The 14,980-nt window shown below is 50.0% G+C and overlaps 1 protein-coding gene across 1 annotated transcript in view; it reads right to left on the bottom strand.

Annotated features, from left to right (window-relative positions):
* Positions 1-551: 551 nt before the first annotated feature.
* Positions 552-14,980, bottom strand: part of LOC144168145 (uncharacterized) — a 37,767-nt gene continuing 23,338 nt past the window's right edge. Inside the window, exons 3-4 of the mRNA XM_077697193.1 lie at positions 4,091-4,300; positions 552-734 (exon numbers count right to left, since the gene is read on the bottom strand). Coding sequence (XP_077553319.1) covers positions 552-734; positions 4,091-4,300 — 393 coding nt within the window. The remainder of the gene's footprint in view (positions 735-4,090; positions 4,301-14,980) is intronic.

The raw sequence follows: 14,980 nt of genomic DNA, 5'->3' as shown, positions 1-14,980 counted from the left end.
AGTAACGGACGAGCTTTAGCACGAGTCGAAGGGTTTATTCTGAGGCTGCGGCGGGCATTCACATCTATGCAGATGACGGAAGGGTTCTGGTGGGCGCTGGAAGTGCAGCGTTCCACATCGTCAGTGTGCCGGTGTAAAAACAGCATGACGGCGTTGAAGTTGGAGTGGAAGGAATGGCCTCAGACGCAGCGTCGGTTCGCATGCGTGACGCGAAGCCGGTACGTGACGCCGACCGGGACTGCGCCGGTTCCGTCTTGCGGAAGTCGAAAGCAGGTTGTGATGAGCCAGAAACCAACGACGGACCCAGCGCACGCGCCTCCGGCGTTGGCAGAGCCGAAGCAGGCGGTCGACGTGAGATTCCTGCTGTTTTACCAGCGCAGAAGACCGCCTTCGGGGTGGGCGCTTGCAGCGCCGGCGGCGACTTTTGTGCACGACGGCGCACATGAGTGTTGGGGGGGGCGCTTCGAGACCGAACAGGGCGCGTTTTCATGAGATGGACCTCGTGGCTGATTCTTTAGACGTGCGGGACTTGCGGCTCGCAAACTCAGCGTTCATTCAGCCATGGTGGTCAGGTCGCTGGAAGACGGGCTTTCCTCAACGTTGGGAACGAGTACAACAGTGTGCGTCTCGTGCGTGATTTGCGGCGGCGGCAGGGGAACCGTAATAGACGCGTCAGCCACAGCACAGATGGTCGAGGTGCGTCGTGGTGCAGCGCCTTCGAGTGACGTCTCCAACTGTGTCGACGAAAATGTTGTATTGGTTCACGAAGTTGCACTTGGGTCGACAGGAGCCGCTTGCACGAAAGGTGGTAAGAACGGTTTCTTGAGGAGCCAGCCCGGGGCTTGAGTGCTGCGGGGAGGCAGTGCAGATACATTGGGCGACGGACTGCTAGGACGTAAGGCGCAGTCTTTCATTGTCGTTGCCTCTGGGCTGCCATCCACGGGGCACAGCGTGGTCGCAGTTGCCGTGGTACCGTCGCAGGGTGGTACCGCCGACGCCAGCGTGCTGTTGCTAGGAACAAGGTCCCCGACCGGGGTGGTGCAAGGCCGGGCGGCTGGCGTGGGTGGTTTTAGGTACCGACCGTAGCGCGTCAGGAGGACGGTCCTGAGCTCGTCGTAGGGCTGGCCTCCAGGCTGCGGCAAGCTGGAGGCTAAGCTTGATGGCAGGAGCTCATACATCAGGGAGTAACGTTCCTCCTGGGCTGTGATGTGGTACAGGTCGAAATAGCACTCCATCTGCATAAGCCACACCTCGGGTTTCTTGGGGTAGAACGGTGGGCGAGGTGGCAACACAGTTGTATCGAGTGGCATGGTGGAATCGCCAGGAGTCGAGTGCGAGGGCGCAGCCAGATTAGAGTGGCCGAACGTGGATGAGTGACGTTCAGCGAAGCCGGGTGGTGGTGCAACTTTGCTTCGCTCTCGTGTCGAAAATTCATTGAGGCACGAGGGCAGCTGCAAGCTGGACGGCGCAGTTCCGGTTCCATCGTGCCTAATTGCGTGCGCGGAAACCATAGAAGGGGGCGACGCAGCGTCCTGGTGGTGGGAATGACTCGAGCCGAGGCGCGCCATCACGTAAGCCTGTAGCGTGTCGTAGGGCCGCTCACAGTGTTTTAGCGGCTCACAGCGTAGGTCGGCCGGAAGCAGGGCGGTGGTGGTGCGGTAGCGCTCGGTCTGTGAGTCGATGCCGCGAATGAAGAAGTGCGCTTCCATTTTTACGAACCAGGCTCGGGGGTGGGGTCGCTCGAAGGCCGGGTAGGGTGGCAGAGGGCAAGCTAAGTGGGGCTCCATGCTGCCGACGTCCGGGTCACCAATTATGTAGGCGACCGATGAGACGGTGCGGCAGGGCCTACATTTATTTAGAGTTGCGTGGGGACGACAACATGGGCCGAGAATCAGGGAGCAGCCCGTGGAGTGCGGCCGAGCAGCGCGGAAGCCATGATGTTCTGTGGCGCGTGCCTCGCCGTGTGTCGAGGCCACGCGCTGCTGACGATGGAGGCAGCGGCCGATGATGATGATGGTGGGCGCTTGCTGTTGATGACGAAGTGGACGCTACAGATTAATTGTTCAGTGAATAAAGCATCGTTTGTATCCGGACAAGCACTGGGGGCAATATAAAAGTCGAAATCTTCCGAATAAAACAAACTTGTATTTTGTCTTCATGGCTCCTTTAAATCTCATTACCACGGTTCGTTACAGGGCGAGTTGGGGGCTCAGTGTCCGCGTTGTCGCCTGTCCCGCCGGATATACCCACCGGCGGACCAGCAATTAGATAACCGCAAAGCTCATATTTGGCGTTTGCTACAAACGAACACTTTCCCCAACCCAGCCCGTCTTACCCACGTACACCCAAGTCTCTACCCCACTGCAGCCTGCCACCTGTGCGGTGAACACGCCACCCTATCTCACATAATATGGGCATGCCCCCAGGATCCGTTCCCACTGATCACCACTGAGGAGCACTGGGAGGCCGCGCTCCGCAGCTCCGATCCGGACCTTCAGGTCCGGCTAATTGACAGGGCTGAGGAGGTCGCTGGTGAGTGGATGCCACCGGCTACAAGCGCGACCTGAATGGCATTAACCGAAATAAAGTTTTTCTGTCTGTCTGTCTGTACCGTCACCATAATACACAAGGTGCCCCGTGCGGGGAAAATGTATATCAGACCTTTATTATAGAATATGCAGCAGCAGTATGGAATCACAAAAGTCAAATAATAGTAGTGAAAATGAGAAAAAGAAAGCAGTTTGTTTATTTTTATCCCTTATAGCTACCGCACATCCCCCCATTTTTTACAGGCAGAAAACCTGGACAAAGCCCGACCTGACGCAGCTGTGCTTGGTTAAAGTTTTCCTTTCTCACATATTATAATAAATTCGCAAACCCAATATTAATAATATTATTTACAACCAAGCCAACAGAGCTCAACATGAGCTCAACACTCAAAAAAGGACAAAGATTTTTTTCTCTCGCTCACAGTATTTTAACAGCAGAGCTGTTTAAGCTCGAGCTTGGTGCGAGCTCGATTTTTTGCGAGCTCGAGCTGTTTAAGCTCGAGCTCGCAAAAAATCTCCCCACTGTTCGTGGCGTGATCTTTCGCGTGCTTTTCGCGTGCGTTCGCGCGAGGTGGGCAGTACAGAACAGCTCGCTGTACAGACGGCGAGCTCGTGGAGCCGGTTGCCGCCGGTTCTAGCGCGTGCTAACGCGGTCCACTTTGGCATGCCAGCCGGGCATGCCAGCCATGCAGAACTTTTAGCGGCAAGTTCGGAAATCTGTGTGAGGTGCGACAGCCGAGTCTCCGACGAAGGGAAAGGAGCCGCCAGCTCTTCTGTTTCCGAATTGCACTATTAATGCAAGCTCCGCCGCTTTTTCCACGCACAGCAGCAGATTGGAATAACTTTTTAGTACGACTGACTGCCTTTTCCTACTTGCACTCGTAAACAAAACCGCCGTTATTTCGTCCCGTTTTAGTTGCAGTCCAGATGTTTCTGCGTTATCTTAATCTGCAACGGCTGCGTCGTGACCATGCTTGTTGTATTATCTGTGCAAATGGTTCGTTACCAAGTCCTCTTTCTTGCTATTGGGTACGTGAAAGTGTACGCATATAAATCTAAATATTGAGGAAGAGGCAATTACACCAACCAAGGGCGTTTGCTCAAGTTTAACCCAACGAGACAGAGTGCTGTCGAAAATGTTCACATTCATATCTAAATATTGTATGATATTTTACTGTTGTCCCCGTCATTGTCATATGATCTGCCCTCCTCCGTGTTGTTAAGTCGTGGAAGTTCTCGAGGTTGCGCATGCCATTCATTCCTGCTTACAGCCTGGCGCTCAGGCTAGCAGTAGGTCAATAAATAAATAAATAAATATTCTTTGATTTTCAGCCGTTCGGTGCGTTGGATTATATCTTAACTAAAAATGCAATTTGCAGGAAACAGCTTTCCATTTTCATTATTCACATTTTTATTAACTAGTTTCATTTGATTGAAATTAGTTGAACGCGGATTACCGCAAAGTAACTGCAAGTCTGCACCATTTAGGCCCCGTGGTAGATGACATTACGGGGCCCCTCGCTTTGCACGTGCCTTCTCACCGAGAACAGCGCGGCCGCCTTGTAAACGATGGAGTCGTTGGCGTACGTCGCGTGGCGGTCAGTGAGCCGGTACGCAGCCTTTGCAACCAGAGCGGCGCTCGCACGAGAAACTTCAGACACGTAGCCAGGGTTCGCGTTCGCCCAGTTTCCGCATACGAACTCGTAGAAGTCATTGCACGGCGGCACCGACCGGTTCAGGGACGCCGACACCTGCGAAGGATTGCAAGGACGCGGGCGAGAATGCAGGCGAGCTCAACCAATAACGTCGTGTCCCGCTTCAATTAGGGCATGCGCACCTTCACACGACACGCGAGACTTCTCTCGCTGATACCTGGACTGCGATTGGCCAGGAGTATTCCAGGCGATCCCAACAACCATTACAACGCATCGAGAAGTCCTGTTCTGACTCGCCGAAGTTACATCGATATTAAGACAGCCCTGGTGGCCTTCCGTCGACTCCATAACTTTCGAGAATTTACCAAGCTTCACAGTGAAGCTGCGAGCCTCTAGTTGGTCGAAAAATTTCGCGTCGTAACCAAAAAGCCGAGGCAGAACCCAGCATTTCTCGGCTAAGACGCTGAGCACATGCGTCAGGCTAATAGAGCTCAGTATTCGCTATTAAAAAAACACGAAACAAGAAGCTAAACCACATTACGGATCATTATGAATGATAAGGCACCTGTAAACAATGGGACCCTCCCCCCATGTATTCCTGGTAAAGATTAGGTTGCAGATTATGTTTAAAAGCTAGGCTGGACTAGTGTCCCTAAAAAGAGCAGATCTCGCCCAATGAAGCCGAGCGCAAGCGACAAGCCCGCCCAGACGACGAGGAAAATTTCATACCCTCCCCCTTCAGCATACATAAAGGTGTACAACAGCTTCGCCGGACATCCGGTTCTGCAGAGCGGGATGGCGACCATTTTTAGGGAATGAAAGCTCCACGTCGGGGAATGATTGTAACGTTGTCACTGAATTTGGTGATAGTGGTGTACGTAAGATTCAGCTGTACCAAAAGTCCTTATTTCGAGTCATCTCAGAAAGTAATCCTTCGCAGGCGCTGGAAGGTTGAAAAAAAAAGCGTTAATACTTTACTGTTTGCAAAGATAATCTAATTTCTTGTAGGATAGCTTTTGTGTATGTATATGTTGCTTTTTAAAAGGAGTGCAAATGTGTGCTTGAGATAACCCTATTTATTTATTCTTGGACGAAAGAACAATCATCCTAACCGACCTATGTATTCGATTTATGTTGCATGTGACATGTAGTAACCATGTTGCTTACACTTACACCACTTCGCTGCTTTATGCACTGATTGTTTGCACTGAATGCACTGATTGTTTCCTACAACTCTAGTTATTTGTGAGCGCCCAAATCACTGGATGAAAAATTCAACGCAACTGGCAGAGTTGGCTCCACGGTGAGGCCAGTACTGGACGGTTTTAGGCTGCAGATGTCGTACTATTCCTCTGAATTCGTCCTAGTGTCTTTACGTATACTAGTAATTGTGCAACACCGAGCGACTATACCTTGAAACAAGTACTATGGCATGCCTCTTGCGAGCATCTTAGTAATCAGCATCACTCATTATTGAACTTCGCCATCATTATTGAACATCGAACCGACCACATCATAGCCTCGATAATACTCTCTTGGAAAACACCTTACCCAAGTTTGTTGAAGATTCAGTTGTCTGTCAAATCAAGTGCGTCCGAAAGCTTAGCTTATAGTAGTCTTGCGCGAATGCCGTACTTACTACTGCTATAGAAATTACAAGGGGTGTGCACTAACTAGTATGATCTACGATCTCATGCGCCAGTGAACGAAGCCTACCTGGGCGGACTGCGGTGATTTCCTTCATTTGATTAACAGTGGTAGAAGGGCATGCCGCGAAGGCAAGATAACCATTCATCATTGAAAGTAACAGAGTGGATCCTAGAGAAGGCAAGCGTGGCAGGGGGCGGCAGAAGGTTAGGTGGGCAGATGAGGTCAAGAAGTTTGCGGGGATACATTGGTCGCAGTTAGCACAGGACCGGGGTAAGTGGAGATCAATGGGAGAGGCCTTTGCCGTGCAGCGGGCGTAGACAGGCTGATGATGATGGTGGTGATGATTATGACGATGATGATAGCACAGCCGAGTATAAGTCACGGTGGTGGATATGGCAATCATAGCTAAGTGGCTAGCTGGGAAAGTTGGTACACCATCATCATCAGCATAGCTAAGGCTAGCTGGGAAAGTAGGTACATCATCATCATCAGCCAATCTGCGCCCACTGCAGGGCAAAACCCTCTCCCATAGATTTCCACTTATCCCAGGTCCTGTGCTAACTGCAACCAATTTATCCCCGCAAACTTCTTAATCACATCTGCCCATCTAACTTTATGCCGCCCCCTGCCACCCTTGCTTTCTTTAGGGATCCAGTCTGTTGCCCTTATGACCAACGGTTATCTTGCCTTCACATTACACGCCCTGCCCACGCCCACTTCTTAATTTCTTGCAATACGTCTCTAACACGCGTTCATTTCCTCACCCACTCCGCTTGCTTCTTGTCCCTTAATGTTACACCTATTATCTTGCGTTCCATTGCTCGTTCAGTCGTCCTCAATGTGAGTTGACCCTTTTAGTGAGCCTCGAAGTTTCTTCCCCGTAAGCAAGTGCCGGTTATATCGGTAATATCCAGCTGTCATACACTGTCTTCTTCAGGGACATTGGCACATATGCAAAGTATAAATTCGGCACTATAAACAAGGCGCAAAGAAAGACAAACAGGACGGGCGCTGACTGTAAACTACGAATCTATTTCGAAGTCAGTCCTGTTATACCTTCAGCGAACCGCCCTCTGCTCATGGGCAAGGCGAAGAAGAAATCTACCAAAAGACAGTCGGAAAAGTTTTAGAGATAAAAGGCGTGAGCCAATGGGCAGCACGTCGGGTTTTTTTTTTTCCTTCATGACATTTGCACGAAAGCTATTTCTGTGCACTGAGTGCTGCGCAGGGCTTACGCATGGTTCATCCTGTTGCTATGAAAAGGCTGTTCGACTTCTCGGTATCTTTGTTAACGACGGCGCGACAGTACCTTTGTACCATTCGGTACAGGCTGGCAGCCACACTACTGGCAGTGCCAGGCAGATTGAAAGGGGCCAGCGTGCCTAACAACGGCATCTGTTCTCTAGGCCTCGTCTTAAGGCACCTCTGCGTTTGTCCAATGTAAAAAACCCCACAAGTCGGAGGAATTGATAAACGACCCCCTCCCAGCTACTCACAGACTGCCAAGCATATTTTATCCCACAGCCCATGCGCACAGGAGCTTCCATGACCGCAGCTTCCTGTGCACGGCAGCACATACTGTGGATGTTTTCAAAGGAGAACAAAAACACAACCCTAACTCCTTATCGCGCCGCGCCGTTTTCTAACCCATGCGACATACAGTGAACACAACGCACACGGGGCACCGATCACAAAGATAACCGCAAGTCGTAGAGGCCTTTATTTTCAATAGGATAAAAGATGCGCGTATCAGTAAGCCCTCGATAACACCGAGTGCAAGAGAAATAGGTTTCTTGCAAAAGTTATTAGGGAAAAAAACGTGTTGCCCATTACATCACGCCACGCTTTTTATCTGTTTCATTTGTCTCACTGATTCTTTCATTATTTCCCTCTTGCCTTGCCCGTTCGATGAATGTATAAATAGACCGACTTGATGAATATATTCTTAGATGAGAGTCAGCGCTCGTCCTGTTTGTCTTGCTTTACATCTTGTTTATTGCAGTTAATTTCGACTGTACATTATAGTTAACACCACCAGCCGTTTTCTGGGCTAGCAACTGGAGTTGTATGCCCATCTAAGACCTATTTGAAGCCCCCATAGCCCCTCTAACGCATATAAATACCCCCCCCTCCAAAAAAAAAAAAACGAACCGCAAACGAACAACCCTAATTGCCAAAAAATAACGTACAGTCGGCCAAACTACCGTGCACGGGCGGCGATTTTTCTGATTCATGAGGCTCTTAAGATGGAACAGCCTAGCAGACGGTGGGCCCAGCTGACAGCGGTTTCTTAGCATGGACTTAATGTCGACCTGTTCGCAACTTGGCTTCCGTCATACGGCGCTGAGGCGTGAAAAGTTGCAGCTCGCGCACGCTAGTTAAAGATTTGGCCGACTGTACATGCACGTCGTCATCTCAGATAGACATTGGAGAACCCGAAATATACCTAACGCCCCCAACACCATTCCAGCCTAAATAAATAGTGAGAAAAACGAATCTAATTGACAAAACAACCCTAACTGTCTATAACAGCTGCTTACAGCAGCTAGCTCATCCAGGCGTCATGTGACCTATGGAGTGATGATGATGGTTTGATTTTATTGGCGCAAGGCCGACATGGGCAAAGAGCGCCAAACACAAAGTGATTTGATGAGGAGAGAACAACAAATAAAATCAGTTAAAAGCTATGAGCACGGCTGGTGTAAATGGCCAGGGTGAAGAACAAGAGTGGTTAAGAATAAATAAGGTGGCTGGTGTATAGGACCAGGGGGTAAAAGCTATGGGTGGTATGAGATGAGCTGTAAAAAGTGAACTTCTGATAGGAACTGAAAGGTGCGTTGAACAGAAAACATGGCATCGTCTCCTAAGAAGTATGACGGGTGTGGTGGAATATGTCGTGTGTGTAGTTGAGGGAAGTGTTTGCGTCGTGTAGTGTCGAGTGCCTTACATTGTATGAGAATGTGCATCACGGATAGGGCCTCTCCGCACCTGCTGCACTGGGGTCTAGATGATCCCGTCAGCAGATACGAGTGCGTCGCATGGGTGTGCCCTATCCGCAGCCTACCCAAGGCGACTTCCGTGTGTCTGTTGTGTGAGTCAGTTGTGTACCGTCCCAAGTGTGGCTTTATTACATGTAGTTTGTTGTCTGTCTGTTCGTCCCAGTGTGTTTGCCATGTTCTGCGCAGGTGTTGTCTTATGTGTGGCTTGAGGTCTGTGTAGGGTACCGTTGTAATGTCCACAGTGTTCCTGAGTGCAGCCGCACCGGCCCTCTCGTCTGCCAACTCGTTCCCAGAGATCCCTGCGTGTCCTGGGACCCAGCAGAGGACCAGCTCATGCTTTTGTGCATACACGGACATGATAGTGCAGAATACAAGATTAACTATGTGGTTTCTGGGGGGTGTATGCGATGACAGTGCGCGAACAACACTCAAAGAATCTGTATATATGATGGAATTGGGAATGTGATTTTCAAGGATGTGTCGTACAATCAGTAAAATTCCATACGCTTCTGCTGAAAAAATTGATGTGTGCATGCTCATGGTTCTGGCTGCATTGAAATTAGGACCATGAGCAGCGCACGACACCATACTGGAGGTTTTAGAAGCGTCACTATAAAATTCTGCACATGTGTATTTAAACTGCAAAGACAGAAAGTGCTGCAGTATTGCAGCTCGTGGTACACGATTTTTGTCAAGTCTCATAAAAGAAAGGTCGCACGACACAGGGCGAACTTGCCAAGGCGGTAAACTGTTAGAAAAGGATGACCTGTACACATCTAAAAACGAAGCACTGAGATCCGAGGCTCGCTCTCTCACTCTAAGTGAAAAGGGCAGAGGAACGGATGGGCGATTTGCAAAGAGCAGAGATGTTGATGTATCGTTAAAGACAGGATAAAAAGGATGATTATTCAGTGATGAAATTTTAAAAGCATATAGCAAGTCCATGTACGTTCGTTGGTTCTCAAGGCTCCACTTATCACACTCGACATACAGACTCTCGACAGGGCTAGTGCGAAAAGCACCCGAGGCGAGACGAAGCCCCAAGTGTAGCACTGGGTCAAGCATTCGCAACGCTGTTTTAGTCGCCGACCCATATACCACACTGCCATAGTCTAAACGAGACCCAACCAAAGCAGTATAGAGCCGTAGTAGGAGTTCTTTGTCGGAACCATAAGATTGATGGGAGAGAACCTGAAGTATATTCATTGTTTTAAGACATTTATGTTTAAGTTCCTTGATGTGTGGAATGAATGTGAGTTTATGGTCAAACACAACACCTAAGAACTTGTGCTCCTTGTTCACAGGAAGCGACACGCCATTAAGAGTAATGTCTGGGTCCATATGGACCCCGCGCTTCCTGGAGAACACAACGCAGGAGCTTTTTACAGGATTTAATTTAAAACCATTCTTGTCTGCCCAGCCGGCAAGTTTCTTTACACCAAGCTGGACTTGACGTTCGCAGATTGACATATTGCATGACTTATAGGATATTTGCACGTCATCTACATACATGGAATAAGAGATTGTAGGTGGCAGTGCCTTACCAAGAGAGTTCATTTTTACTATGAAGAGAGTGCAGCTCAACACGCCACCCTGTGGCACGCCATTTTCTTGCACGTAAACGTTTGAGAGTGCACATGAAACTCTTACTCGAAACGTTCTGTCTGACAAGTAACTAACAAGAGTGTTTAACATGTTACCCGATAGACCGAATGACTTGAGGTCCCTAAGGATCCCATAACGCCAAGCGGTGTCGTATGCCTTTTCAAGGTCTAAGAAGACAGTTAAACAGAACTGTTTATGCACGAAGGCATCCTTAATATACGACTCTAGTGCCACAAGTTGATCATTCGTGGATCGCCCCGCCCTGAAGCCTGCCTGGCAGCTCTCGAGAAGGCCGTTATACTCCAAAAAGTACACGAGCCTCCGGTTTATCATCTTCTCGAGAAGCTTGCACAGGCAGCTGGTCAGGGCAATGGGTCGATAGCTAGCGGGAGAAGAAGGGTCCTTCCCTTCTTTCAAGAATGCTACAACTATGGCATCCCTCCAAGACTTTGGAATGTGCCCCGAAAGCCATATCTTGTTGAAAAGGTGAAGAAGTCTTACAAGAGTGTCTGTGTGTAAGTTCTGTATCATTGTATATGTAATGTTGTCTGGGCCTGGAGCTGAGGGTTTACACGTGCTCAGAGCACCCCTCAGCTCATGAAGCGTGAATTCGGAGTTATAAGAGGTGGCTGACCTGTCATTGTCATGTAAAGGTTTCTTTTCGGCCACGAGTTTGTGTTTCATGAAGGTGTTTGTGTAGTGTGCTGAACTAGAAACGTGTTGGAAGTGTTGTGCGAGTGTGTCAGCCTGGTCTTCGAGTGTGTCCCCTGTTGTACTGACCAGAGGCAGGCTGTGTGTTTGATGTCCCTTGAGTTTCCGTATTCGTGTCCATACTTTCCGTGTGTCTGTGTAGGAGTTAATTGATGTTATGAATGTACGCCAACTCTCTCGTTTTGCCTCACGGCGCACACGTTTCCCTAACGCCTTGGCCCGTTTGAACAAGAGGAGGTTACTCGACGTGGGGTACCGGCGAAGGATACCCCACGCCTTGTTCTGGGCCTCTCGCGCCCGCCTACAGTCCTCATTCCACCACGGCCTCCGTAGGTTGCGCGGGGCAACAGAGGCGTGGGGAATGGACCTTTCGGCGGCGTCGAGGATGTGCGCCGTGAGGAGTTGGGTAGCTTCTTCAACGTGTAGGTGTCCTATGGATGTGTGGTGTAGTTTGGATGTCTCTGTAAATGTGTTCCAGTTAGCTCGTGCTTCATTGAACCTATTATGGGAAGATGGACTGCTCGGGCCTTTACCTATATACATTAATGAAGTGGGGAAATGGTCACTGCCATATGGGTCCGTGCCCACACCCCACTCGAGAAGAGGAAAGAGAACTGCGGAGCCAATAGCCAAGTCAAGACATGAGTATGTGTTGTGACCTATGTTATGGTATGTAGGCTGTTTATTGTTGAAAAGGCATGCTCCAGAGGATGTAAGAAACCTCTCTACCAGGCGACCTCGGGCATCCGTACGAGAAGAGCCCCAAAGACAATTGTGAGCATTAAGGTCGCCTGTTAGAATGTATGGTTCGGGCAGCTGGTCAACCAGCGCCTCGAAGTCAGAACTCAAAAGTGTAACATCAGGAGGAATGTATATGGAGCATACCGTTATCAACCTATTAAATATTATTAAGCGTATTGCTACAGCCTCAAGGATAGTGTTCAAGGTGACAGGGTGGCATGCTAAGGATTTCCGGACGATTATGGCCACACCGCCAGAAGAGTGTGTGCAGCCATCCCTGTCTTTCCTGTATACCAGGTAGCTATTCAAGAAATTTGATTGTTTAGAATTCAAATGTGTTTCCTGAACACACATTACACTTGGCTGATTGGTATGCAGAATCTCATACACGTCGTCAAGATTATTCAGAAGGCCTCTGCAGTTCCATTGAACAATATTTTCTCTTCCCATTATTTAGTGTGAGAGCTACTGGAGTGTGTATGTTTATGTGTCGTCTTTCGGGGCTGTGACTCTTGGATTGGGCTTTTTGGGCGGCCTATCTGTAGGCTTGGACGTCGGAGGCCGCTCCTTGCGCTGCATTGCAGGCAAGAACGGCACGACGTCCATCTCGTCGTCCGATGTCCTGGGTGTGCCCGTGGAACCGGGCCCCCCGGACTTGGCCCCCCTTCGGGGGCCCTTCGTTTGACCCGCCACCGCCGGTGGTGTCGGAGGCACCAGAAGTGGCACGGGCGGTGCGGTGGCGGTGGGAGCCGATGCGGGGCTCGTGGTGTCGATGGCACACTCCAACGCACTGGACGATGGGGAGGCACGGACGGGAGCGGCACCGGCCCCGACAGAAGAGGTTGCCACCACAACCGCTGCTGCCTCAGCAAGCGGCGTGGTGGCGGGTTGGGCTACCAGAGGCAACCCAGGGGGGGGCGGGGGCGGGACCAAGTCCGACTCTAGGTACTGGGTCCCCGCCGAAACAAGACGCCGCTCCGCCCCCCGGCGAGCTGCGTCGGCGTACCTGCCCAGAGGGAAGGAGGCGAACCTCTTCCGTGCCTCTGGGAAGGTGATGTTTTCGTTGACTTTCAAGGCAATGATCTGTTTTTCTTCTTTGAACTTTCCACAGCTCCTAGAATAGGCAGCGTGTGGTCCCTGGCAGTTGGCACAGGTGAAGTTCTCGGATTTACAATTGTCAGTTTCATGATCATGTGCCGCACATTTTGCGCACGTCAATTTACCACGACAAGACGTTGTGCCGTGCCCAAACCGCTGGCACTTGAAACAGCGGCGCGGGTTCGGCACGTAGGGTCGGATTGGACATCTCAAGAAGCCTGCGTTGACCGACTCAGGAAGGTTAGAGCGGTCAAGTGTCAAGATTATGTGCTTGGTTGGAATTATTTCATCATTTCGGCGTATGGTGATTCGCCTCACTGCTGTCACGCCCTGCTCTCGGAGGCCCTCGAGCAGGTCTGCTTCAGTCTCATTCATTAGATCCCGATCAGAGATCACGCCCTGGCAGCTATTGAGGCTGCGATGGGGCGTGATCTTGATGTCAACATCTACCATGCGCGTTTGCTTGAGGAGGTTAGAGGATTGTTGCTTGCTTTCTACTTCTATCAAAACTTCTCCCGTTGTGAGTTTCTTAGCCTTATACGACTTTCCGATAAGGCTTTCAAGAAACTTGGAGATTAGAAACACAGATTGGGAAGTGATGGGGTTTGTCTTGTCAACAGATTCCATGATCAGAAACCGCGAGAAATTATCAGGCTTTGGGGGAGAGATCGATTGCAAAGGAGGAAAAGAAACTTCGGTGCGGCCCCTTTTCGGGGGCCGATCACGTCTGGGGGGGGGGTTTAGAAAATGCCATATGATACATTGAAAAGCAGGGAGACGGGGGTACTTTCTTCCACAACCTTACCCTGATAGCTGAGGAGGTCCCGGAGCTCCCTGCCTGGTAAACAGACAGGGAGCCCATCCGCCGGAGCTTGACCTGGGCTCCGACGGCCACCGTTAGAGGTTTCTACCCTTCACCTTCAAAACACATCACCACGGTAGGACACAGCTTATGTTGGGGGGCTCGGGGTCCGCGGTATCGCCAGTACCGTCACCAAGATTACTCAAGGTGCCCCGTGCGGGGGACCTATGGAGTGACTGACCTACCTGACCGGGGGCAGAACTGCCAAGCGTAAAGAAAAGTGAACCAAACCTTACCCAACTACAACAACACAACGGTAATGTGTAAAATATTCAACAGAAGTAGCCGATTCCGACATCAAACGGAGATCACCCCCACATACAAAAATAACAGAAATACACCTAACGAGAACAATATTCCTCGAAATCCCATTGATAACACACAAGAATGTGATAAATATATTACACGCCTAATCGCGGAAACGTTTTCTTTCGCTGCTGAGCACGAGGTCGCGGGTTCGCTTCCCGGCCGCGGCGGTCGCTTTTCTGGTGGAGGCGAAAAGCAAAAATGCCCGTGTGTACGAGATTTCGGCGCACGTTAAAGATCCCCAGGTGGTCAAAATGAATCCGGAGCCCTCCACTACGGCGCGTCTCATCGCCTGCATTGCGTCGGCGCGTTAAACCCTAAAATCAATCAATCAATCAATCAAACGTTTTCTTTCACCTGGAACAGTTAAAATTTACCATTCCTTCGAAAAGAAATTTCAGGGAAGCGTGAATACTAAAATTGCGTCCAATCGAACGTGAAACCTTCAAAAACCCAAACAGGAAACAAAGATCGAACATATGCGACGATTTATTGCGCACCAAGTAAACGCGTCTAGGTACGAACGATCTAAACGTATACCGATACGTGATTAATAAAATACTGTTGTACCACTTCTTCATGATCGGTGCGTGCATTTTCTTAGCTAGAACCGTTCTTTTTTTGCGTTTCAAGAAACCGTTTTGACACAATGGAAGCGCGGTTTCAGGCACACGCCGCGTTTCCAGAGATCCTATCAGAGCTTTTCAGTTGACCACCCGCTCTACTGGGAAATACATTATTTTTTTTACTCGACGCCATCGGCCGCACTATGAAAGCTTTGGCTTTAAAAATAATCGGCGCTTG

This window comes from Haemaphysalis longicornis, unplaced genomic scaffold, assembly GCF_048455015.1.
Source record: "Haemaphysalis longicornis isolate Haplotype H1 unplaced genomic scaffold, Haemaphysalis longicornis Haplotype H1 scaffold_2, whole genome shotgun sequence".
Lineage (NCBI taxonomy): Eukaryota > Metazoa > Arthropoda > Arachnida > Ixodida > Ixodidae > Haemaphysalis > Haemaphysalis longicornis.
This window is presented reverse-complemented; position numbering and strand designations above follow the sequence as displayed.